Source organism: Podarcis cretensis (genome assembly GCF_951804945.1).
Source record: "Podarcis cretensis genome assembly, chromosome: Z".
Taxonomy (NCBI): domain Eukaryota; kingdom Metazoa; phylum Chordata; class Lepidosauria; order Squamata; family Lacertidae; genus Podarcis; species Podarcis cretensis.
In genome coordinates, this window is record NC_137184.1 from 30,137,893 (window position 1) to 30,163,174 (window position 25,282).

A 25,282-nucleotide genomic window follows, 5' to 3' on the forward strand; every position below is an offset into this window, starting at 1 on the left:
GTTGAAGGGATGCTCATCCCATTTTGAAGTCATCAGCAAGTTTTATGAGCATCCCTTCACCCAGGTAGTTCATGGCACCTTCTAGAAAAATACCACTGGTAATGCTCTATTGTGTCTTGGTCTTCTGTGTCTAGTTCTGTATGCTGCAATTTAAGGATACAGACAAGCTGGAATATGTGCAGGAGCGGATGATCAAGGGCCTGGAAACCAAACCTTTTGAGGAATGGTTGAATTGGAAATGTTTAGCCTGGATAAGTTGAGAACTGAGAGGATATACGATAGCCATCCTCAAATGTCTAAAGGGCTTTCACATGGAAGATGGCGCAAACTTTGTTTTCTCCTGCTCCTGTCCAATGGACTCTTGATTAAACATTAGGAAGAACTTTATGATGGCAAAAGCTTTCAGAAGTTGGTATGAGTCTCCTTCATTAGAGGTTTATAAGCAGAGTTTGGATGGCCATCTATCACAGTTGCTTTCGTTGAAATTCCTGCATAGAAGGGGTTGGACTAGATGACCCTTGGGGTTCCTCCCAACTTTATTATTATTTGATCTCAGTGAACGTAATTAGTGTGTCGAGGATTATAGCCTAAAATACTCTGGGTTCAGGGTGATTAGCTGTTTCCTATTTTCAAATAGGAAACTCTCCAGTAAAGGAGAGCAACAGCGCCATCTTGTGCGTCCGAAGCCCAGCTGAATATTCAGCGAGGCTTGGGGTGCGTTCCGAAGGCTTGCCGACTTAAAAAGCAAGCCCACTGGGTTCCACAAGGCTTACTCCAAAGTAGCCCTTGGTTAGGATGGCAGCCGCGACCCCTTTGCCAACCGCTGAGGGGGACAAAAGATTCCTAAAAGGGCTGGCCAGATACAACCGGGGCGACGTTTAAAAACGAGTTGGGGGAGCAAGAATCACGACTTGTACATGAGAAAAAGCGAACGGTAGAGAAACTCAGTTGTGTGTTTTTTGTGGGGAGGGGGACACCTGCCGTGCCTTTTATTGCCTCTTTGAAATAACCATTCGACGCGTTTTGAGGTACCAAACTCAGTTATCGTTTATTGCTGAAATGACCTGTTAAGTTCCCGTGTTTTTTTTTTTGACTGGGGCGGGTTTCGAGATCAGAACTCCTGCCGTATCCACCCACCCACCCCCAACCCAAAAAATCAGGTCGGTTATTTTCCATCATTTATTTTTCTGAGGTATCGTCAAGACCACATCACCTCTCCTTTCTGGTCAGCGATGGCGTGAAGCGACGGACCACCGAGCGCTCGCGCATCTTCGGTGCCCGCGATCCTCCCCCCTCCCCAGTCACTGCAGTCAATCCAGGGCGCCTCTCGACTGGCTTTTGTTTTGCTTGTGCTCCCCCCTCCCCCTCCCCGCGCGCGACAACTAATGGCAAGGAAAGTACTGGCATATAGAAAGCCTCATTCGCTTTTGCTACGCATGCTCTGGACACCGGCGGCGGCGGCAGGGTCTCAGAAGATGAGAGAGATGGGGGGGTTAAACAAGATGAGGGGGGCGCGCAAGTGCGCGCGGTTGATGCTTGCGCCTGGGTGACGTGTGTTCCAGCAACGGCTGGTCGCGAGACTGCTGGTGGTTGCGTTGGGGGGGGGGCCGAGGGTGAAGAAAGGGAGGGGGGAGTGAGTTTGCGAGTGAGCAGGCCGCGCGCGCTCCCGCCCGCCTGCCGTTTCCTAGCCCTAGCCTGTGATTGGTGCAGGCCTCGGACCTGGCGGACCCCGAATGCCAGGCCCCGAAAAGCGACAGCCGAGGCGGCCGGGTCCTCGGGCCTGCACTTCCCACCCGCTCGGGCCCGAGCCCGCCAAGCGAAGGTGAGGAGGAGAGCGGCGGCGGTGTGGGGGGAAGCGGGGAAGGGGATGTGCGCTCAGCCGCGACAAGGGAATTGAGCAGAAATTCGATTTTATTTTTTAAAAAACGGGGAGGCGGCGGGGGAGGAGGCGCCAGGCCGCTTAGGCCCCGGAGCAGGCCGCGCCCCGAGGCCTACAGGGCCGCTCATCTAAACAACCGCCTTTTTTTTTTATTTAAAAAACCGAACGAAGCAAAAATACGAAGCGTATGAACCGGCTCGCGCCTCACAGCCAGGCGGCCGCGAGCGAGCGCTCGGGCTTCTCCCCCTCCGCATACTGCTCGGCCGGGGCTGTGGCCGGGCCCGAAGGCAGCCAGAAAATGGCGGAAAATAAAATGGCGCCCGTTGCAGCAGAGAAGCGCAGCTCGGCAGAGGCCCTCGTCTCCCTCCACCTTACAGAAGCTCTTTAAAACACGCGCGTACACACACACACACATGCCTGCCCGCCCGCTGACTGACACCCAGCGGCTGTAGCAATCAGACAAACCGTCCTCCCTCTTGCGCCTCATAGTGCCGCGGGACGTAGAAGCACGACAGAAAAGGGTGGGGGGAGAGAGAGAAGGAAGCGGCGGCAGTCCGGTGAAGACGAGGCCCGGCGATGCGGGGAAAGCGTTGCTTTCCCACCTCGCAACTCCTGCTAGGGGAGCTGTCCCTGGTGGAAGCCGCCTCCCGCCTTCCCCGAGAGAGTCTTTTGTCTCCCACAGCCGACGGGCCCCTTCGCTGCCGTACTTCCTCTCGGGCCCCGCGCTAGGCACCGCTGGCTCCCTGCCCTTCCTCGGCCGCGCAACACCGCCCCGGGGAAGGATGGGTACAACCCCACCCCCTTTTGCCCGACTCGGGCTCCAAAGCGCCGCTTTATTGTTTGCTCATCACGGGCGCTGATTGGAAGCGAGAGGAAGAGGAGAATTGTGTGTGTGTGTTTTTGTGTGTGTTTGTATATAGTATGCGCGTCTCCGTCCCATGCACGCGCATTTCCCCAGCTGTCTGTTGCTCGCTGAGGAATAGCAAGCTAGAAGCCTTATAGAAATGAAGCATATAAATTTAGGTAGCAAAGCAATGCGCCTTGGTCTCGAACATGTGTTTTTGATTCTCATAAGCAGTCCGATCTCCTCTGCATGTTTACTTTTAAGTTCAGTTGGAACTCACCCGCCCGTGTGCTTTAGTTTTGCAGAGCTTAGCCTGTTCGGGTTTCCTGGGAAATGATTCAGAAAAAATCCCAACCCAATCTTTTGACTTTCTTAAGATGCTGCAGATTTATGCTGTAAACTTCAATGGCCTAGAGCCTACTTCATCGGATGCATATGATTAAAAACATCTGATCTTGTGTTCTGCTGCAACAGACTTTTTTTGCTGTGGGAAGTAAGTGCAGCTGACATTCAGTAGGGCTGTAGACCTAGATTTCTTACTGCAAGCAAGCATAGTTTATTTTTACCTGGGGAAGTATAATTTTGCATCCATAGTCTTCATTGGGTAGGTCAAGTCCTTTTCCATATATGTTTGTCCTGGACATTTCCATTTGTATTTAATTGTGCAAAATGCCTGGTTGTACAAAATAATTGTACAAAATTTAGGTGTTTCTTTATTAGCACCTGTAATTCCACACTTTAAAAAGAAATAAAGAACTATCTGATGTTTAAAAGACATCTGAAGGGAGCCCTGTTTTTAATGACTGATGTTTTAATGTATTTTTTATCTCTTATTGGAAGCCACCCAGAAAGGCTGGGGAAACCCTGCCAGATGGGTGGGGTATAAGTAATAAATTATTATTATTATTATTATTATTATTATTATTATTAGTGCCTAATGGCAGCTCTGTTGACTTGGTCCTGCTTAGCTCATCTGCTGTGCTGGTTGGGAAAGTGGCGGGCGAGACAATTGCAGCTGCAGCAGCCACTTAAAAACAACAACTACCCAACTACCTGCAAACATTTGCTGCCTAACAGCTGAGTGACTCAGAGTTACTGCTGTTGACAGGGATGTGGTCTTGCCCAGGAGGGACTCTATATGCCTTGCAAAAAGATGGATCCCTCATGAGTGTAATGCTTGCAGTGCTATTTATTGCCCACCCTGCAATTTCAGTACCCAGATGTGGCCCTTTAACAGAAAGATGTGCCTACCCTTGCTGTGGACATTTCTTAGGAGCAAGCCCCATTGAACCAGGGCTAGCTCCAGGTTTTTCTGAGCCTTGTGAATATGACTTTTGGTGGGTCTCCTGTCACTGTCATACGCTCTTCTCACATATAAAAATGAAGCAACACATTCACTTTCTCACACAGAGGGAACACTTGTCCTGATCTGCTAGATTGGGTACTCCTCCTAGGTGGCACTCCTTTTCATACAGTACTGAACAAGGCTATTCAGGCCCTGCTCAGTTAATTTTACCTGTAAACATGCATTGTTGGAAGATAAGGGGAAATTATCTTTTGTGTGCATGGTCAGAATGTTAAGGTATAAATAAATATGTCATAAGCCCCTGAAATCACATAGGTGATATCTTCCATTCCCCCAAGTTACTCCTTGGGATGTGGGCAACAAATGGAAGCCTTAATTATTCAGCATAAGGCAGGTTGCTACTTACTGCTCCACAAGGTTAGAGCATGGTTAGTAAAATGTAAGAGGAAAGCCCTGTTGACTGGACCATCTCGGGGCCATCCTTTTTCTCACACTGGCCCACCGTGACTGAAGGATGATTAGAAAGGAAGGGTAGGGCAATCAGGAAGATTCCAGTTTGTCTCATTCAGACACTGTGGGATTCTGGTGAACATAGGCACAAGTGTTAACAATGCTGAGGGATATACCATGCGTTGATTCATACCTGTGTGAGGTGCTACATATTCCTTTTTTATGTAATAATACATTTTATTCAATTTTAAAAGCTTAAACACATTAACCTCAAATTCAAGATATGTTTCTTTTGCAAAACGAACAAGGTGACTTCCCACCCTTACCTCTGTGCTGTTTTTATTACCACCCATATTCTGTTGTATTATATGTCAAACTATCTAATACATGTTTCCTTTGTTACATTTATTGTCATTCTCAATCCACTGCTCATAGTTCAAATCCTGTCCATAATTTTGAGTATAGTTTTTTCTCAAATACTGCAAAAAGGGTTTCCATTCTTCAATAAAAAGTTGGTCACTTTGGTCTCTCACTCTCAACTTCACCCGTTCTGCATAGTCCTTTAGGTTTGCAACCCATTCCTCTTTGGTTGGGACTTTTTCTTCCTTCCAATTGTGCACGTATAGGATTCTGGCAGCTGTCATTGTGCAGGTATGTTTATGGACAGAGAACCTGAAATGGTCTTTGTTATGTGGTGGTAAAATTATTGCTGCAGCCTTGTCCCAGTGGCTTTACACACCTGTTGCATGACTGTTTACTATTTCACACTCTATAAATGTGCAAAAACTGCAACAAAAATCGTTAGCTGTCAAAGCACAAAATAAATGCATTCATTATTTTATCTCCCCTGCCCTACCAGGAGAGGCTGAGGAATCATGCTGATATTTGCTCTTGGTGTAAAGTCTAGTAAGAAGAAGATGCACACATGCACTTGCTAAATATGTGTGCACTGAATTCTGTATGAAACACATTCTAAGATAGTTATGTTACTACAAGTAGTAATTTCTATTCACTTTCTTTTCTCAGTTTGTGAGCATAGAAGATTATGGATCCAGGTGGTGGAAGTCTTGGGTTGCAGACACAGGAGTCCAAAATGCCTCACACTATGATTATGCAGGATTTTGGTAAAACAACAACAAACTTTTATTTTTAACTTGACTGTTTACTAATCACCTGCTGTATATTATGAATGAATAATGAATGGCATGGGTGCAAAACATGGCATAGATAGTAGGAGAGGAGCCTGAGAGTTGCTGTACCACAGTGGGTGGCTGACACTTTTGGCTACCTCTTCTGCGTAGCAGTATTGCTGGCTTGCTGCCTTAGTAGACCAGAGGCATGGGGAATGTGTATGGACTGCAGTATACACAATTGTTTATAATATTCTTGTATTTAATTTTTGAAATAATTGAATCCGCAATATTAGATGGCAGTAGAGAGTTAAAATTATTTTTTAATTAGTTGTATTCCATATACTAGAAAAGCAATTCTATAACTAGATCTGCCAAGATGAGTTGGTTAGGATCCATCAAATCTTCAGCTCATCCAGGAGATTCCAGCACAGCTAGGTTATGCTGGTTTAACTCTCTCATTCATTGCACACCAGTTTATCTCCCTCATCGCAGCTCAGCTGTAACTCAACTGACTCACTTGAGCCCAGTGGATCTTAAGCTGGCATAAGTCTTGTAAAAATAACATGGTGTGTGCAGAACTAGAGAGACTTAGGCTGGATCGTAACCTGTTCAGCTCAGTCATGTGATCTGGCATACGTCAAGCTAGCAAAAAAGGTACTATCTCTCTCTCTCTCTCTCTCTCTCTATATATATATATATTTGTAAGGCTTGTTTTCTCTCTGCCAGACTTAGGGCAGTAACTGTGCTCCTGAATAGCATTTGGATCTGGTGTAACTTTCTGGTGTAAGCTGTTAACTTATACTGGCTTGCTTTACACCAGCGTCTTGTGTATAGAATTGCTCTATAACAACCTAAGCATGTATACTCAGAAGTAAGTTCTTTGAATGTATTGATTTTTAATCTCTAGTAGGTGTGTTGTACTATAGCACAAATACTTGCCAAAGTTGATCATTATATGCATAATGATATAATTGAACAACTTAATTGAATTCCTTAAGCATTGGGTGATATCTAGGATAGCACAAGAGGGTGCCTGCTCCTGTAGTGGGATTTCTCTTTTGTCTCCTCACCCTGCGGTCTTCATGTGCACCTAAAATATGATCCAGAGGGTTGGATGACTCTTTGGAGCAGATCTTGGGGGCTGGAGAATAGAAACCAAAAACTTCATTGTGGTAGTGGAGTTTTGTTGCACAAGCAAGCGGACATTATTGAATGTCACCATTTTTTCTGAATATGGTTATCAAATATTTCCAGCAAAACCTTCCCTTCCCTTCAGAAGACCAGACTTCACATGAGCTACTGTCACCTATCCTACCTATGGGGAGGATAGCTCAATTACAGAACACTCTCCTAATATGCCCTCCTTAAACTAAAATTAAATGTAATGAAAGGTAGGAGAGTAGTTTGTCTGACTGCATTCATTCTATGTATTTCTTAGATGCCTAGTATTGTTCTACAGCAATATAACTATTAATACTTTATCTCATTTACATTTGTTTCATAGTGGCTGGAATGGCTGGTACTGCTCACATTGATGGAGATCATATTGTTGTGTCAGTTCCTGAAGCTGTACTCGTTTCCGATGTTGTCACAGATGATGGAATAACTCTTGATCATGGCTTAGCGGCTGAAGTTGTCCAAGGACCTGACATCATAACCGAAACTGATGTTGTCACAGAAGGGGTGATAGTTCCTGAATCTGTGTTGGAGGCTGATGTAGCTATTGAAGAAGCACTAGATACCAGTGATCATGTTTTGACTTCAGATCTAATTACAGAAACTGTTAGAGTTCCTGATCAGGTTTTTGTGGCTGATCTTGTTACGGGCCCTGATGGTCATTTGGAACATGTGGTACAAGATTCTGTGTCAGGAGCAGATTCTCCCACAATGGTTTCAGAAGAGGTTCTTGTAACCAATTCAGATACAGAAACTGTGATTCAGGCAGCTGGCACTGTTCCTGGTTCTACAGTTACTATAAAGACTGAAGATGATGATGATGGCAAGAGCACATCTGAAGACTACTTAATGATATCTTGTAAGTTAAGGTTTATATGACATTTGAGTCTGTTCAGACTAGAAGTGATCCAGTGATGGGAGATTATGAAGTATAATTGGTTGTTAGTTTGAATATAATTTTCCCAATAAAATTTTGGAAGAAATAGCATTACAACCGTAAAATACTCAATACTGCTTAAAAATGGTTTCTAGTTAGTAGCGGTAGGTGGCTAGTGTACATAAATCTTTATCCAGTTGTACCCCTCTGCTTAAAGAATACTGTTGGATTGAGAAGAGGCTTCCATGAGCCAAAATGGAAATTTCTGCAAATTCCCCTTTCTCCTGCAATTATTCACACTTCCTACTTCACTTCCAAAGGGTTCACCAGCTCTCTTGAGCAGATTTTGGAGGAGTTGCAGAAGAAAGAGAATTTGAGAAAATAAATTCTACCTTCCCTTTCTGCTAATAGAAACCTCTTAGATCAAAGAGCCTTCTATCAGCAGAAGAACACGATAGGATAGAATACAGCTCACAGTGAGATTTTGTTTTCACAGTTAAAGAGGTTTATGGGAACAGTACAACATTCTAATATATATATTCTTGGAACCATGGCTGGGAGGACTTGACAATTCTTATGAAAGACTCTTCAAAAACAAAACAAAAAACTTCCATAGCAGTGCACATACAACACTTCAATTCTTTGCATTCTTTAGAACACATTTCCAAATGGAATACTTCAATGTTAAATAAGTAGACATTTTTAAAGGTTAATTTGAAAACAACAACAACAAAAAACTAATTTTATAATGGGCAGTTATGGGAATTAGTGGCAATACAATCGTACCTTGGATCCCGAACGCCTTGCAAGTCTAACGTTTTGGCTCCCAAATGCCACAAACCTGGAAGTGAGTGTTCCAGTTTGCGAACATTCTTTGGAACCTGAACGTCTGACGGGGCTTCCGCGGCTTCTGATTGGCTACAGGAGCTTCCTGCAGCCAATCGGAAGCCATGCTTTGGTTTGTGAACGTTTTGGAAGTCGAACGGACTTCCGGAACAGATTCCGTTCGACTTCCAAGGTACATGAATTGAAGATCGGATAGTAAGAACAACAGACCTGTGGCATCTTTAAAGACTTACAAAATTACCATGACATGAGCTTCTGTGGATTATGACCCACTTCATCAGATGCATGCAGGGTTTTCTGAGCTAGAAAGATGTTTGTGTTGCTGTTAAGGTGCCACCAAGACTCCTTTGTTGATTTTGCTGAGGGAAACTAACATGGTATGACAACTGTTACAAGGAAGACATCAGTCTGTGTAAGCTAAAAAAAAAACCCCACACAAATAATGAAATATCTCTTTGTTTTTGTTTTTTATGTTTGTGATGTTCAAACACCCACAGTGGATTGCTAGCTCTTGATCCATATGATAGCCCTGCATGCACAGTACTGGTAATCCTATGCTACCCATTGCAGCTGTTCTTTAGGGGTAACATAATATTCCACTACCAGCTTCTTTCAAAAATCTGTTATTTTATTTAAAGCAATTTCTAAACAACTTAAAATTGAAAGTCTCTAAGTGGTATACAAAAATGCAGACATGAAAACAGTAAAAACAAAAAGTATCATAAAAACAACAAAAAAACCTAGTAATAACAGGGTCCAATCTTATTCTTATTGCTTACTACAGTATAGTAGGTTGACAACTTTTTCGTGGTGTCACGCCACTTCCCTTCGCATTCCACCACCAGTAATGTCATCACGGCAATCTGGAATGGTAGTGGAGTTTCTTACAAGCAATGTTTAGATTCACATGCTGTAGACCACATGTTCAGAAATTATTATTTGAGCCATAATATGGGTGGCTAAGCCACATCTCCTATGCTGGCCAAAAGTTACCTAGTCCTGCAATATGGTGCTGCATAGTTAGCTAAAATTAAGAATACATTCCTCTATTGAGATAGAACCTAGGTAAAGCAAATTTAAACTTACTTAATAAAAGCACAACTGTAAAACTACGTCTCATGGACTTCTGTGCTTGGTGTGACATCACCAGCATAGTGTATGCTGAGACATCATATGAATTGAGAGCTGGCAATCTACAGTGAATCTGAACATCTCACATCTGGAAACAGCTGAAAAGGTAAGTTAGAGGCGGCAAATATTACCCTTTTTCTTCTTTGGTAAACAGGCTTTTCTGCAGAATTTCTCTTGCAAACAATCCCTTCACACTTATTTGTGCTGAGAGCAACAATATAATATAACTGGAATTTACAGAATTTATTCAGTTTCTTCCACTAATGGGTTTACTATGTGGACCAGACCAGAAAGTTATAGTCCTGCAGCTATTACTTTAAAATGAAAATTTTGGTGAGGAGAGTTGTGGGATTATTAATGCATGAAACTGAAATTTCTTCATTTAGTTCATATCTATATAATTATGATGATGTCTGTGCAAATCTTGTTACACCTAGGTATATTTTGTTGAGAAAGAAGCATGGGTTGAAGGAGGAATCCAAAGTGTGCATATTGAATGGAATTGGTTGATCGATACAGTACATTTCTATAGTGTCTGAAGTATTACACACACACACACACACACAAAAAAAATGGTAGCATCCCTTAAAATACCTTGCAAGAGTTGAAAAATGTGAGCACGTTTGCGACATTTTTATTTGACCCCTTGTTTCCAATATTTTAAGCACCTAACATGTCTCTGTAACAAGGGCTTTAAAAAATGGAAAAAACAACAACAGTGTGATAAATTAATGTTTTGTAACCACTTGTAAGGTCTACCCGAAAAGCAATATCTAAACACCTTAAATAAGTAAATAAATAAATAAATAAAAATAACACAGAACGTTGATAACTACTTCAGAAACAGTATGTTATTTCCTGACTTCCTGTGATTCCAGCTGAAAAGCTTTCTTTTCAAGCAGCTGTTTTCAGTAGAATTTAACAATGTAATATCTACTTAGAAGTAATCCTGTCTGAGTTCAGTCAGGCTTACTTTCCGGTAAGTGTGTGTAGGACTGTATCTTAAATGTCTCCTCTGTTTGCATCTGACTAAATCCATGTCACTGTTCCACATTTTTAAGGCAGCATGTGTGGGAAAGAAATGTTAGTACAGTGGTACCTTGGTTTATGAACTTAATCTGTTCTGGAAGTCTGTTCTTAAACCGAAACCATTCTTAAACTGAGGCGCGCTTTCCCTAATGAGGCCTCCCGCCGCTGGTGCCCTTCCACTGTTTGGATTCCGTTCTTAGACCAAGGTAAAGTTTGCTAACTGGGATACTATTTCCGGTTTTGCTGAGTTTGTAAACCAAATCGTTCTTAAACAGGACTGTTCTTAAACCAAGGTACCACTGCACTCTCTACTGCTTGAACCACCTGAACAGGGAAGAGTGTTTTGTCTGCAACACTAGACATTCTAAAAGCAGAAATTACTATATTCAATTAAAATATCCTACATTGCAGACATTTTGTGACTGGATGCAAACTTTATTATGTTTAAAGGACTTTGTTAAGCAGGTGTTAATTTGTTGTGTGGTACACACCTTTGAACCATGGATGATCATTTCAAGATACTACTTCATTATTATATTGCCTGTTGTAATGCTGCTGCCTTTCAGGCAAGACTTAACAATTTTAAACAGAAATGTTTGGGAGAGAAAGAGAGGTAAGTTATGTGTTTTTTAATGTGTTACAATAATGCTGGTACTAATGTTTTACCTGAAGGTACTATTTTTGTGATAAAAATATTTTTCCTGGCTTCCCCCCACCTGCCACGCCATATAGTTACTATTTGATAGAATACATTTATATAGGATAAATGGGCAAGAAATGGTGAAGAATATAATTACACTTGACCACTGGAATACTTCAGTTCTTATCATCAACTCAGTGACATAATGTCTAATCTCATCTCATGCATAAGTCATGCACTGAAATTTACAGAGGAGATTTTTTTTTTTTTTTAGGAATTCAGCAACCTCATTCACCATATTATGGCTTGCTAGGACTGTGCAAACCTGCTTGTTTCAAGAGAGGAACTTGTACCTCCTTTGCTTCTCCTCAGTCCTTTCAGCATAGAGTGGTATCTAAGCCAGTGTTTCATTTAGTATGTCATCAGAACCAGGGATTGTGGTTAAAGTCTCTCCTTGTTAGCACCTTTGTCATATGTGATCCTCGAATGAAGGGTGGTATAGAATTTTTTAAAATAATAATAATAATATGAAAGCCATATAACATGCTAATTACCTCTTTTTTTGGTTGTATTGTTATATTTTGTATTTTACTTTTGGGGAGTATTTCCTTTTCTGAAAACCAATAAAAGTTTTTCTTTTTTTAAAAAAAAGATCTCTCCTCTTTAACTACAATACACACCTGTAAAACAACCTTGGTGGATAAAGAGGAGATACCTTCACCTCTCTGGTTTGGATGACATGCAAACCACTGGTTTCCAACATTTTGGCCTGAAGGAACATTTGGAATTTTAAGAGCATGCTAAGGGCACCAGTCAGAAAATGGCTGGCACTTCCAAAAGAGCAGAAAAAGAAACCAGACAGGAATAGAACATGGTTCAAAAATGGAGGAAAAGCTCTTCTTTTGTGTTAATTCGTTAGCAAATAAGTTTTAAAATGCTTTCTACTTTTCCAAACGCTGTTAAGTCTTGGATGTTATGTTTGTTGCTGGTGTGCTGCTGTAGATTAGAACTGGAAAATAAAATATAACTGAATCCTGAAATAATTTTAAATTACTATAGCCAGCCATATACATACATAGCCACAAATAAAGGCATGATGCTAGCTGGCAAGCCTTTTCTTTTCTTTTCTTTTCTTTTCTTTTCTTTTCTTTTCTTTTCTTGCTATCTGCATTGAATAGAAAAAATAGATAGACAAGGAAAATAACAAAATGAATATAAAACTCACCACAGTAGGCATTGAACATTGCAATGCTTGAGTCATTTAGAAGTTTTTTTTCAAAATTAGGGCTGTATGAGGAGATGATAATAGTAATTTTTCTGGCCTTTGTACTGAACACTCCCTTCCGAAAACATATTGGGAGCAATCCTTGCTAGGCACCACACGGGAGGAAAAGTTCGTGATGATAATGATGCCTCTAAAATGCACCCCCAACAACAACTTGGAAACAATCAGGAAAAATGTGATGATAAAAATAATGACTCAGCATTACTGCTTCCACAATTTTGGAATAGCGAGAATTAATTTATTGTTGTTATGACACCTCTGTAATGAGTCCATCCCACAACTTTGGGACAATCCATGTTGTAGGGTATGCAGCAGAAACAAGAAAAGGGTTACCATATCCACACCCACTCCTGTATTCAGTGGAGGCCTCTCAAGCAGCTTTCCGCTGCATGTTCCAGCAGGCAAACTAAACAAACAGTGCGGCATCAGCAGGATTCCCATACTTTTTTCCTCACATTTTCAAAAAGTTGTTCTATATGGCCCACAGGCAGTTATTGGGGAGTTGCTTCTTCTACTCCCAGTTTTTAAGCAGTTCAAGTGGCTACCTGCATATTGCTCTGTGTGGCTGGCAGGCAGCAAAACAAAACAGAACAGCAGTTATATGGATCCAAGGACTAGCAAATAAGACAGAAGTAAGAAAAATACTAAAGTGCAGGGTGAAATGTTATGTTGCCTAGTATCCAAGCAACTCATCAGTCACAGCTCTGACTTCACTCATTGACTAAGAACACCAACAGGTAGGAGCAACTAGATTGGTTCATTTCTCAAAAACATCTTGGAGGTCCCCCTTCCATGCCCATTTTTCTTCACTTTTTTTCTCAGCTAGAGATTAAGCATTGTCATTTTGTTTTTGCTTATTCCTATGCATTTAGCATCTCAGGAACTTTGAATTTTTTAATGGCATTCTTTGTCTTATGATTCACATTTATGTTCTTATTGCCTTATACTTGTTCTCCGAGAATTATATTTGATGACTAAAATTAAACCAGTGCATGAGAATTTGCAAAACCAGGCTGTTCTCCATCAAACGGGGTTTTTCAACCAGAAACTTGAAAGAAGGAAACAGAAGAAAAAAACAATAGGCAAGGCACTAATGTTACAGTGGTGCCTCGCAAGACGAAAAGAATCCGTTCCGCGATTCTCTTCGTCTAGCGGTTTTTTCGTCTTGCGAAGCAAGCCCATTGACGGCTTAGCAGATTAGCGCTATTAGCAGCTTAGCGGCTTTTAGCAGCTTAGCAGATCAGCTGATAAGTGGCTTAGCGGCTTAGACAAAGGGGGGAGGGGAAAAAACTGCAGGAACTCGCAAGACATTTTCGTCTTGCAAAGCAAGCCCATAGGGAAATTCGTTTTGCGAAGCACCTCCAAAACGGAAAACCCTTTCGTCTAGCGGGTTTTCCGTCTTGCGAGGTGTTCGTCTTGCGGGGCACCACTGTATCTTCAAAAACGTCACATTTTATGCGTGCTTGCCATCTTTTAGTTTTGACATTTGAGTACACATCTTCTGATTGCTGAATTATCGCTTCACTGTTAATGAATAGTCTGAAATTCTTAGGCTTTCTAGCCACAAGCGTTTACACATTACTTTTTATCACCAATATCCTCTATAGAGAATATTGTCTTTTTAAAATCCCACTGTGACATAGGTATACTGATTATACTGATCCATGTAATTTTAAAAAGAATTTAAAATACTTTGCATTTTAAAAACAAGGGACTATTATAGAAGAATAAAATGTTCATTGTTCCAATCTGGGATTAGGTTCTCCATTAAGTGAGTAGTTAAGGAGTTATTTATTAACCATATTTTTGAAAGAACAACTCTTTTTTTGTGCTGGTGCCACGATCCTCCCTTCCTGTGCAAATTGGAGGAGATCCCCCAATAATGCAGTCCCCCAAGTTTTCAGCATGCACGCTATTTACTCTGATCAGCAAAGGCTCCCATTATGCTTGCCAAACTTCTCAGCCTTGAGTCCAGGTATTAGGCTGCAGTCCTCATCATCCTCAACCACTGGTCATGCTGGCGGGGATTACAGAGGCTGCATTCCAAAATCTGAGGACCAAAGGTTGGGGAAAGCTACTCTATGCCACAGAGATGCCCTCTCTCACAAGCGGGTTGCATAAGGAGTGATGGAAAATGCCCATTTTGCAAAAAAACAAACAAAAAACCAAGCACCCATTTAAAAATAACTTCAGTCAAGGAAGTTTTTTTAAAAAAAAATGATTCACCATAGCATTACTGATAAATTTAAAAACAAAAATAGTGCTTAGCTTTTTTATTTTTATTTAGTTCTGTTTTCAGTAGCTCCAGCAGTGTTCTGATACATTCACAGATTTCTGAAATACCACTTTCATCAATGACACCAAATACTGCTGCTGTTCTGCAGGTATCATTAAATGACATCCAGCACAGGCAATATGAGCACACACAAATTTGCACTGTTAAATTCAAGTGTTACATATCATTAGTAGATGTAAATATGTATTATGTGAAAATGAGCCCTATTTGCCTATTGCTGACCAATTGCAGAGAGGTGTCATATTGGGCATTTAATTCCAAGTTCCAGCAAAGGAAATTTTACTGAATTTTGTTAGTTTAAAGCACCTTGACTAGATGATACTGCTCATAGTATTGAAAGGGAATAATTGGTATGTTGTTTATGAGTTCAGAATTAAGCTCAATATAGAAGTAGTGTTCCAAATCTCTTAAATCATGATTAAGAGATGAGAAACAGGGCCATATCAAATGCTTTCTTTCATTCTTCTTCCTGCGCTTGCACTGTAAGTCTAACTCAGGTTAGGATATGCATTGGCACTGGCCTGAAGCATAGTTAAACAAGATATAATGTGGCATTCAACACCAGTCTTACTCAGGGTAGACCCACTGAAGTTAACATGCATAATTTTAGTGGGTCTATTCTGAGTAGGACTTGGTTGAATACAACTCATACTGATCAATATCTAGAATTGTTTAGCATACTTGAGTTAAGAAAGAACCCTCATTAGGCCAACCATGGTTAAGGTTAGTTTGGCATAAGTTTAATAATGCCTGTCGGGAAGGGGTATATTGGAGTGATAATGCTATCCTGTTCTGATTTATAAATCTGAAGTGTTGCATCTCTCCTGGAGTCTTACATCACCCTTACAGGGTGACTTGCTAACATTTTATACTGTTGTTCTGTCACTCTGTCATCTTTCAGAATGCTATAGTCTGGAAAGCAAGCCACATCTTGGATTTGTTTGATATTTTGAAAATCTTGCAAAGAAAATATATACTGTGTTAATTTCCTTTTTAAAATTGGACAAGCCTACCCTTTAATTCTATATATATCTATGGAGAAAGGGGCAGCAATACAAAAACAACTCTGAGTTATTTGTTGCTTAATCAGACATTATAATGTAACAGACACGTTTCTACAGTGTGCTTGTAATTTTTGGTGGTGAAATTTATTAAAACAGTAAAATAAAACAAATCTATTCATATGTGAAATATTCACAAAACAGGCAAAATAAGGTGATTGGTCTGCATGCCAGCTTTCTGTTGCAAATCATGTTGTGTTTTGCATATACAAGCTAAGAACAATTGAGCAACATTGGTAATACTTGCTTCTTGCTTCCTTCTAACTGGTTTTTATTGTTGTTTGTTTTTTATAGTGGATGATGTTGGGGAAAAGCTAGACCATATTGGAAACACACCTTTAAAAATCAGCACTGAGGTTTCACATGATGATGTATCTAAAGATGATGGTTTTGGTTCTGAAGTCATTAAAGTTTACATATTTAAAGCTGAAGCTGAGGATGATGTGGAAATAGGTAAGTATCACAACTTCTGATGTTGCTAGTTTGTAGTGTTTACAAAATCCAGTTGCTTACATTGTGTAAAACAGATACTTCTTCGTAGTGGTTTCCAATTAAATTCCTTCCATTGTCTTTCATAAGTGAATCTAAAATAACTAAGATACCAAAACAAAACCATGAAAACTCTGCCCATAGATTACATATAGCTTGAAGCACCCCCAGCTTCTGCCTTGGCTATCTCACTCAACTTCCAGAACCAACCCCTTTCCCCATGCCCTTGTAAGGACTCCTCTGAGTTTGTTCCTTTCTCCCATATGTCCAACCCATGACAATTTGTCATGCTAAATGGAAATTAAAATGCTGCCCCACCGTGCTGTCTCCCCCCCCCCATGACAGTTGTTGTCTTGTTATTTCATCAAGCACACAGAAAAGAAATGAAACATTTTACTGTTCCTATCAAAACGTTATCAAATAAAAATTACTTATTCTCTTCAAGGTGGAACAGAAATTGTAACAGAGAGTGACTTTCATAATGGGCATTCTGTAACTGGAGTTTTAGAGCAAGGCGGTGTCGGCAGAGTACAGCGAGAGAAAATGGTTTATATGGCTGTTAAAGATTCCTCTCAAGAGGATGAAGATATTGGTAAGAATTATATTTTTGTGTTGCTAAGAAAGTAATCTTGTCATTTCTCTTCCCCCCCACAACCACTGTGAACATGAAGGGATTTTATCCCTATATTGTTATATGATTATTTTATACTTAAAATGAGGATAGAGATCCTAACACACACACCCCGCCTAGGTTACATGCACCAGTCCACAAACAAGCTGAAATTCAATCAACCGCAAATGAGAGGTCATTGCAAACCTTGTCATGTGTGCTGTTGTTTGCACTATATTGCACATCATGGACTTGTGATCCGATACATAGATGGGCAGTTTTCTTTGAAATGCAATCCTCAGCATTTTTATTTAGAACTAGGTGCAGCCTGTACTGCACCAACCTTCCCATCAGAGCTTTTTCCTGGTATGCACATTGACCCCACTAACAGGAAGTCAGCTATGTAGGTGTGCCCCTCCCCTCTTGTCTGCTCCTGCTGAGAAATAGCCCCTACCAAGTTAAGTGGGCTTCTTTCCTATGAGATATGTATCAGTTTGTAGTCTTGAACATAGAGGGGGAACTCTTGATGGCAATTTCATGAATCTGGCATTCTGATTTTGGATTTTCACAAATAGATTGGTAGCTGGAATTAATTGAGCAAAGCTGGAAAATGGCATATATAGTGTCATTAATTTATATACCCTTTAAAACTAAATATAGGTTGTGCTGAAATAGCTGATGAAGTTTACATGGAGGTTATTGTTGGTGAAGAAGAAGCAACATCGCTGCCTGAAGCACAGCTTGAAGACACTGGTGTGAATAAAACTTTTGTTCCTGTTGCATGGGCTGCTGCTTATGGTAGGATGCTAGATTATGACTTCATGAGAGTCCCTTCTCTCCTTTCTAATTGTACTAACCCATCTCTACCCAAATAATAATTTTAACATTTAGTGGACATAAAAGCATAATAAAACGTATTGTACAGAGGACCATGGATTTGTTTTAAAGACTCTACAGAGTTCTTTCTGCCTTTAGCAGTTCATGTGGCAATTGAAATGAAGCTTTCAGAATTAAGTCTTAAGTTTTAATATTTAAAAATAGTAAGGGAACTTCAAACACTTGCTCAAAGAACCCATTTTCATGCACGTGTCTGCATATTCTGTTTGTAATTATAGGAAATTGTCAGCCCACCTACACTTAGACTTCAAAGTGCTGCTCCTAGGCCTCTGAGGTTTACCCCTGTGCTACCCATTCTCTTTTTCCAGAAAATGTTACAAAATTGGCTGAATTCACCTAATGAAATTAGACAAACATTTGAAACCCAGATCCCCAAAATACAAATATATATTTCATTTTTAAAAAAACCTCTCACTAGATGGCAAATTCAAATGATGTTACAAATGTGACAAAAGTCATATGCTATCTGACCACTGTACAAAGCAGAGGTCCACAAATACTGTTAACACACTTTCCATACCAGACAACAATTTAATTCTGGTAGTCAGAATTGTGGGTATGGTCTCCAGAATAGAAAAGCTCTTATATTTTGCCCTTTTGGTTTTTTAAAGTGCCAACATTTTCCCTTTTAAGCAGCCCAAGTCTGCTGCAGTATAGACTGCTGTTATGTCTTCCATCCTGTCCCATGTCCTCACAACTGGCTGAGCAAAAGCATAATTTTTAAACTTCCTTTTAACTTTCCTCATTCTGTTTAGTTCCCTCTTATATATATACGCTTGTCTGAATCCTTGCACTGGAATAAAAGATTGTGGCAAAGGGAATACAGAGGGTTAGCCTGTAGCTTGAAGGCCCTAGTTAGCCAAACAACCGCTGATGTGTAGCAATGTGTGCACATACCTATGTTCCTATGGGAAGGGACGGTAGCTCAGTGGTAGAGAATATGCTTTGCTTGTAGAAGGTCTCAGGTTAAATCCACAGCGTCGCAAGTATAAGATGCTAAAAAAGACAATTATCTAATACCCTAGAAAGTTACTGTCAAAGTTGACAAAACTAGGAAAGACTAATGGTCACACTCCATGTAAGGCTGCTTCATATGATTCTGACAAATCAGAGGCTCAGTGCTAACAAGTTGTATAGTGTTTCTGTTAATGCTGTGAACTAATGTGCAAATGTTATTTTGTAGAATAGCTTCATACAAACATTTAAAGGCTAGTTGCTACTTATTTTTGTGTGTAATGAAAAATAATAATGTAGACACTACATTTATAGCATAAAAAAGATGAATGTCTGGAAAGCAGTGTCTATTACTAAGTTTTATTTTTGAAGCAACTGACAGCAAATCATGTATCTAAAGTGAAAGTTAGTGTGAGATTTGGGGGGGGGGGGTTTGGTAAAAAAGTAACTTGGAAATAGAAATGATTAGCTTAGTTGTTTTCTGTGTTGGACTGCTTTGAAATCATCATGCAGTTGGAATGTGTGAACTGTTTCAATGAACTACCTGTTCCCCTAGGAGATGATAGAAGACTTCCCCGGAGGTATGAAGACTGTCAAACAACAGGTCAGTAGATGAAGAATTGCTCATATGTCTAGTATTGCAAAGATGTTGAGAACTACATTTAGGCTTCATCAGCAACTATATAAGAATTGGCGCATTAATATTAATACAGCAGATACTTCAATGTAAATGAAAACACAATTATGATATTAACCAGCCCCTTGCGTAGGGCTGTCAATAGCCCTGCTGTGACATTCCCAAAACAAACCCTCTTTCCTTTTAAACTTGGCACCAGCTCTTACAAGCAGCTACCTCTGTTTCATTTTTGGATGAAATACTCCATTAAAATGCTAAAGGAAGCAAGAAGAAGCTATGCTGGAGCAATTTTTGTGCCTTTCTGCTCTATCCCCAGTGCTGGATCCGGTGAATCTTTCATTATAGGAGTTCTTTTCAATATGTTACCTTAAGTATGTCTAATCAGAAATAAACCCCACTGAGTTCATTGAGCGTTACTCCTAGTAACGTGCATATGATCACAGCCTGAATGTGAGAATGATGTTGGCTGACATTTTTTTCATTTATTAATTCAAAGTATTTCCTCCTGTTCTTCACAGTCTTAGCTTCAGAACAGCTTGTGTAAGATGAATAGAAACAAAAGCAAATCATTGCTTTCTGTGTGTTGTATTAAAAAATATATGTAGCTATTATCCAGTGTGTGTTTCTAGCATCTTATGATGAAGCAGAATCCCATTGTCCCAATCTCAGTGCAAACACAATTGCAACAGATGGTCCTTTCTCTAAACAGCTTCAGTGTTCAAAATAAGCTCTTATAAGGTAGCCTCTTGCCACATTGTGATGCGTATCTGGTCTTTTACATCAGGAACCAACTTGGATGCAAGATTAGAAAACAAAAATGTTAATGCAACACAATTCCTGCAAATCTGTGATAGCATTAGCACAAACAGACTGCTTAAACAGAAAGCCAAGAAAAGGAGGAGAGGGGAAGCAAGGCAGTGGCAAACAGGTAAAACGACTTCCTTGGCTAGCTTTTACCTACTTATCTGTAGCTTTTAGCATTCTTAAATTAGAAGATAAAAGTGTAGTTGATTCCGTATTCTTACAGTGTTAGGAGTTTTTCTTTTTTGGGAAAAGATACCTTACGATTTCATCCAGTTTTCTCTTATCTTATTAGCTGCATAGTCAGAAGAGTATTTCCTGACTTTCTTATACTACAAGTTCATGTAGTATTTCAGCCGTAGCTAAGTTCTTGTTATATTAACATAGTAGGAGGCATGTGGATTGGAAATTTCTAAAAGGTAATTTATAAGAGATTATTCTTTGTTGTGTTGCACTGTCAGCTTGTGCACAGCCAGCACAAAGATTTATTTTTTAAAAAATCAGCAAGGGCAAAGAACCACCACTCAGTGCATTTTTCATTGTAGAATTTACACAATATTAGACTACAGTGTAGTCATTATGGGACATAGTCATTTGCACAGCAGAAATCCATGTTTCGGTAATTCAGCCACTTACATTTACAGTTTTCTTTCTGAAAACAAAAATAAAAATTCTCCGCATAAAAATTCCAAGGAAATCAACTGAATTTTTCAATAGAAGTATTTCTTTACCCCAGCCAGTGTAAAATACTGGAGTAAAAATGTCAAACAGAAACTATCCAGGAATACATATAAATACCCAAACCTTGGAGATGTTTGTGTGTGCTTCTAAATACCAGGGTGCATAGAATATGCCTTATTAGGAAGTTTTTTTGTTCCGGCCAACTTAATGTGTTGGTAAAAATGTCCCACGCCATTTTTCAAACAAAAACTGATACAGGGAAATAGACTTAACCATCATCCTTCTAGCACCACACTTTTTTTTCCACTTTGGAATATTGTACTACCCTGACTTTGGAATTTTGGTTGAGGTGGTCAGTTGTCTTTGAAAGCCATCCATGTAAAGTTGTTGTTTTTCCGGTATTGTTTTAGGACTTAATCTCCATACTTGTTAGCCCAAATATTGATGACAAGTGTTTTGAGCTTATCCAGCTAGAAGCTTGCTAAGTTTGAAGTTCTTAGTTTCAGCTTTGGACACAAGAACTGTCTTTCATTCCTCAGTCTCTTTTGTAAAAGTGTTAAATTTTAGTGCCTTTTGGTGAATTCTCAGAAGTGAAGATTTGTTTAATTGTTATCAGCAGTAAATTTCAGCATACGTTGACAAAATTATGAAGAATTGAAAATATGGTTGAATAAAAGTGAAAAGACTATAAGTATTATAAGCAATAAATACAAATTCTAGTCGTAATAGGATTCTTAAGATCTAGTGAATGGGAGAGAGGTTGACCCTAGAAGAGGGTGATCCATTAAACATTAAAAAGGCAAAATGTGGGGGCCCAATACTTTCTCCCCTGCTGGCAAGAACCTAGTTGTTCATAGGAAAAAGCAATTAATCTGCCTTTAATTCTCACTCTCCCACTTTTGGATTGCTCTGTTCTTTATTCAAAACATTACATGATTGGTGTTTTTTAAAAAATGATACTGTGTTCTGCTTCATTGATGTCAGAATCATTCTTTTTCTTGTTACAATTTATTTCATAATATTTTCTGTTTGTTTAAAACAGCTGTTATAATAGGTCCTGATGGACAACCCTTAACCGTCTACCCTTGTCACATATGTGGGAAAAAATTTAAATCCAGGGGATTCTTGAAAAGGCATATGAAAAACCACCCAGATCACATGATTAAGAAGAAATACCAATGCACAGACTGTGATTTTACAACTAACAAGAAAGTAAGCTTTCATAATCATTTGGAAAGCCATAAGCTCATCAACAAAGTTGACAAAACGCATGAATTCACAGAGTACACCAGGCGATACAGAGAAGCAAGCCCACTGAGTTCAAATAAACTGATCTTAAGGGACAAGGAACCTAAATTGCACAAGTGCAAATATTGTGACTATGAGACAGCAGAGCAAGGACTGCTTAATAGACATCTGCTTGCGGTTCACAGCAAGAACTTCCCTCATGTTTGTGTTGAGTGTGGGAAAGGATTCCGCCATCCTTCTGAGCTCAAAAAGCATATGAGGACCCACACAGGGGAGAAGCCTTACCAGTGCCAGCATTGTGTCTTTCGTTGTGCTGATCAGTCCAATTTGAAGACACACATCAAAACCAAGCATGGTACTGACCTGCCCTTTAAATGTGAACATTGTCCGCAGGCATTCACAGATGAGAAAGAACTCCAGCAGCACACAGAGTTGTTTCAAGGGCATAAGACTCATCAGTGCCCACATTGTGACCACAAGAGCACCAACTCGAGTGACCTGAAACGGCACATAATATCTGTTCACACAAAGGACTTTCCTCACAAATGTGAGGTGTGTGAAAAAGGTTTCCACCGTCCATCGGAGCTCAAGAAGCACAGTGAAACGCATAAAGGTAAAAAGGTACATCAGTGCAGGCACTGTGACTTTAAGACTTCAGATCCTTTTGTACTTAGTGGGCATATTCTCTCAGTTCACACTAAGGACCTGCCTTTCAAATGCAAAAGATGCAAGAGAGGGTTTAGGCAACAAACTGAACTGAAGAAGCACATGAAGACCCACAGTGGAAGGAAAGTCTATCAATGCCAGTATTGTGAGTATAGCACTACAGATGCATCAGGCTTCAAGCGGCATGTCATATCAATACACACAAAAGACTATCCGCACAGGTGTGAGTACTGCAAAAAGGGATTCCGTAGACCATCAGAGAAAAATCAGCATATAATGAGGCATCACAAAGAGGCCCTAATGTAACATATGAGCTGTAGAAGAAAACGGTTTAGAAACTGTGATCTGCTTAATTGGGGAAGAAAACTCTCATGAACTGTTTCTCCTGGTTTCAAAGCTTGATATTAAATCATAACTTTACATTCTTTGTATTACAAGTCTTTAAAAGTATTAGGGTTGACAGGGGATCTCATAGCCCTATGATTGTTGCTCATCAAAACCTAAAGAACACTATAAAATGCAGAGATGAATGTTTGAAAAGCTGCGGAAAGAGACCTTGAATGTCTTCTGTTTAAAGTGTTATATATAATTAAGCTAAAGAAAATACTAAGACCGTTATCTTAGCCCTTTATCAATAACGCCATTTATATCCTTAATGAAAACTGGGGGTGGGAGTTTTTAGAAATGTTTGCTATGGCAAGTCTACAATATGCAGGTAGAAGTCAGTTGCTTTGTCATTACATTTTTTAACTGTGCTGGGAAACAAGAATTGGTTAGATTTTGAGATCTGTCTTTTTTGTTGTTGTTAAAGCAAACACACATTTCACCAGGAAACATAGTTTCCTTCCTTTATTTAGGTTCAATGAGCAATATTTAAACTTTTTTTTTCCAGAGCTGCTGACCTATGTTATCGCAGGATATGGTGTTAAAAATACAGCATTGTTTTTGAGCTCAAAAGGTGTTGTTCAGTACTAGGATTGAAGATGTGTGTGTATATAATTTCCCTTTTTATCTGAAAACTGCAGTTGAATGTTCAGTATGGCAGATATAAAAAAATTACCTTTTGGCCGATCTAATTATTATAATATTTTTGAAAAAGAATAAAAAATTGATGGCTGCGGCTGTTGGTGCTATGATTTGGCACTGTTTTTCTTGCTATTTTACTGTTTTCCTTTTTCAAAAAAGAGTATCAAGATTACATTAGTTGGAAATGCCTAGGGAATCTTAGGGGGCAGTGTTCCTGGCAAGGGTAGACTACTGTGGTCCTTCCTTGCAAATTAAAAATCTTTCCATATAGAAATGAAAATTGCACCTTTTAATCAATTCATACAAAACATATACCATACTATAAACATGCATTTTCAATCTGCAAGAAAGTTATATATGCAGTATTTAACCAGAACAATATGCTGCCGCTAGAGTTTGGAGGTGGATCTTCAGTTTACAGTGTATACATTTGAAATATGCATCCCTTTAAACAATGCTTTGTGTTAGCATGCTGCAAATCAAAATGGCGCTTAATATAACAAGCTGGTCTAGGGCTATTTAATAATTAAAAACTGTTCATAAATGTTATGCATATAATGTGTACTTTTTTAAAACTTTTTTTTTTAAGTTGCTTTTTGTTTGCACACAGCTGTTCACATAATAAATTGTAACTTTACTTCATGCTACTATATTGTGGCTTTGTGTTTCAGATAATGTTCATACTTTGTTTTTGCACCAGATGAGAATCAGTTCCTTGAGAATAAATTTTTTTTATATTTCTAAACTTCAGAAAGTTAACTTTGGGAAACCTTGTGTTTTATGTGGCTGTAAAAAATGATGTACACGATGTAAAATAAGATTGTCACTGTTATGTGGGACTATTATTTCAAAATGTGTTACTCATTGTAATGAGCATACAATAAAATGCATCTCTTGCACTCCAAGCTTCTTGAAAAAGTTTGCATTCCTTGCTCAGGCTAGATACTTGTTTTGCTTACTCATCATTTAGTTCGAATTTTAATTGTTGACATCCTGATCACTGTTTTTGAGGATTTATTGTAAATCACAATCACAGTAAGCGTCAGATTTATTTTTTTAATTGTAATTGATTAAGAGTGCAAAGACAGAACTCTCATTTACAGAAAAAGATAGTGGTTAAGACTTTTTTCATGTAATTGTTAGTGTGTGATTTTAAAAATTGTGTTCATATTCAGTCTTGCCTCCTCTTAAATTCTATTGAGTGAACCAATATTGCCCGTTCATTGAATCTGCAGTACGGTAGTTCACTGAGAGCTGGAACAGTGATATTGAAAGCAGACAAAAAGTACAACTAAATTCATTTTAAGCTCCATCATGATG

General features: G+C 39.5%; 1 protein-coding gene across 5 annotated transcripts; it reads left to right on the forward strand.

Annotated features, from left to right (window-relative positions):
- The first annotated feature begins 794 nt into the window (after positions 1-794).
- On the forward strand, positions 795-24,867 carry ZNF711 (zinc finger protein 711). 5 transcript variants are annotated; one of them, XM_079961166.1, is made up of 9 exons: positions 795-934; positions 5,506-5,603; positions 7,117-7,647; positions 16,248-16,406; positions 16,888-17,034; positions 17,713-17,850; positions 19,460-19,507; positions 20,325-20,468; positions 22,065-24,867. In XM_079961166.1, exons 2-9 carry the CDS (start codon positions 5,525-5,527, stop codon positions 23,240-23,242), a joined length of 2,424 nt encoding a protein of 807 aa, XP_079817292.1. In that variant the 5' UTR covers positions 795-934; positions 5,506-5,524; the 3' UTR covers positions 23,243-24,867. The 5 variants fall into 5 exon arrangements, with proteins under 5 accessions (XP_079817292.1, XP_079817295.1, XP_079817293.1 ...); XM_079961167.1 differs by lacking the exon at positions 795-934 and adding an exon at positions 1,003-1,822 and having other exon boundaries at positions 19,463-19,507; XM_079961165.1 differs by lacking the exon at positions 795-934 and adding an exon at positions 1,007-1,822.
- Positions 24,868-25,282: the final 415 nt, after the last annotated feature.

Coding starts and splice junctions, on each gene's coding strand:
- ZNF711 (XM_079961166.1), top strand. CDS start 5,525: ATGGATCCAGGTGGTGGAAGTCTTGGGTTGCAGACACAGGAGTCCAAA. Junction 19,508..20,324: donor TGAAGACTGTCAAACAACAG/GTCAGTAGATGA, acceptor CTTTTACATCAG/GAACCAACTTGGATGCAAGA. Junction 20,469..22,064: donor AGCAAGGCAGTGGCAAACAG/GTAAAACGACTT, acceptor TGTTTAAAACAG/CTGTTATAATAGGTCCTGAT.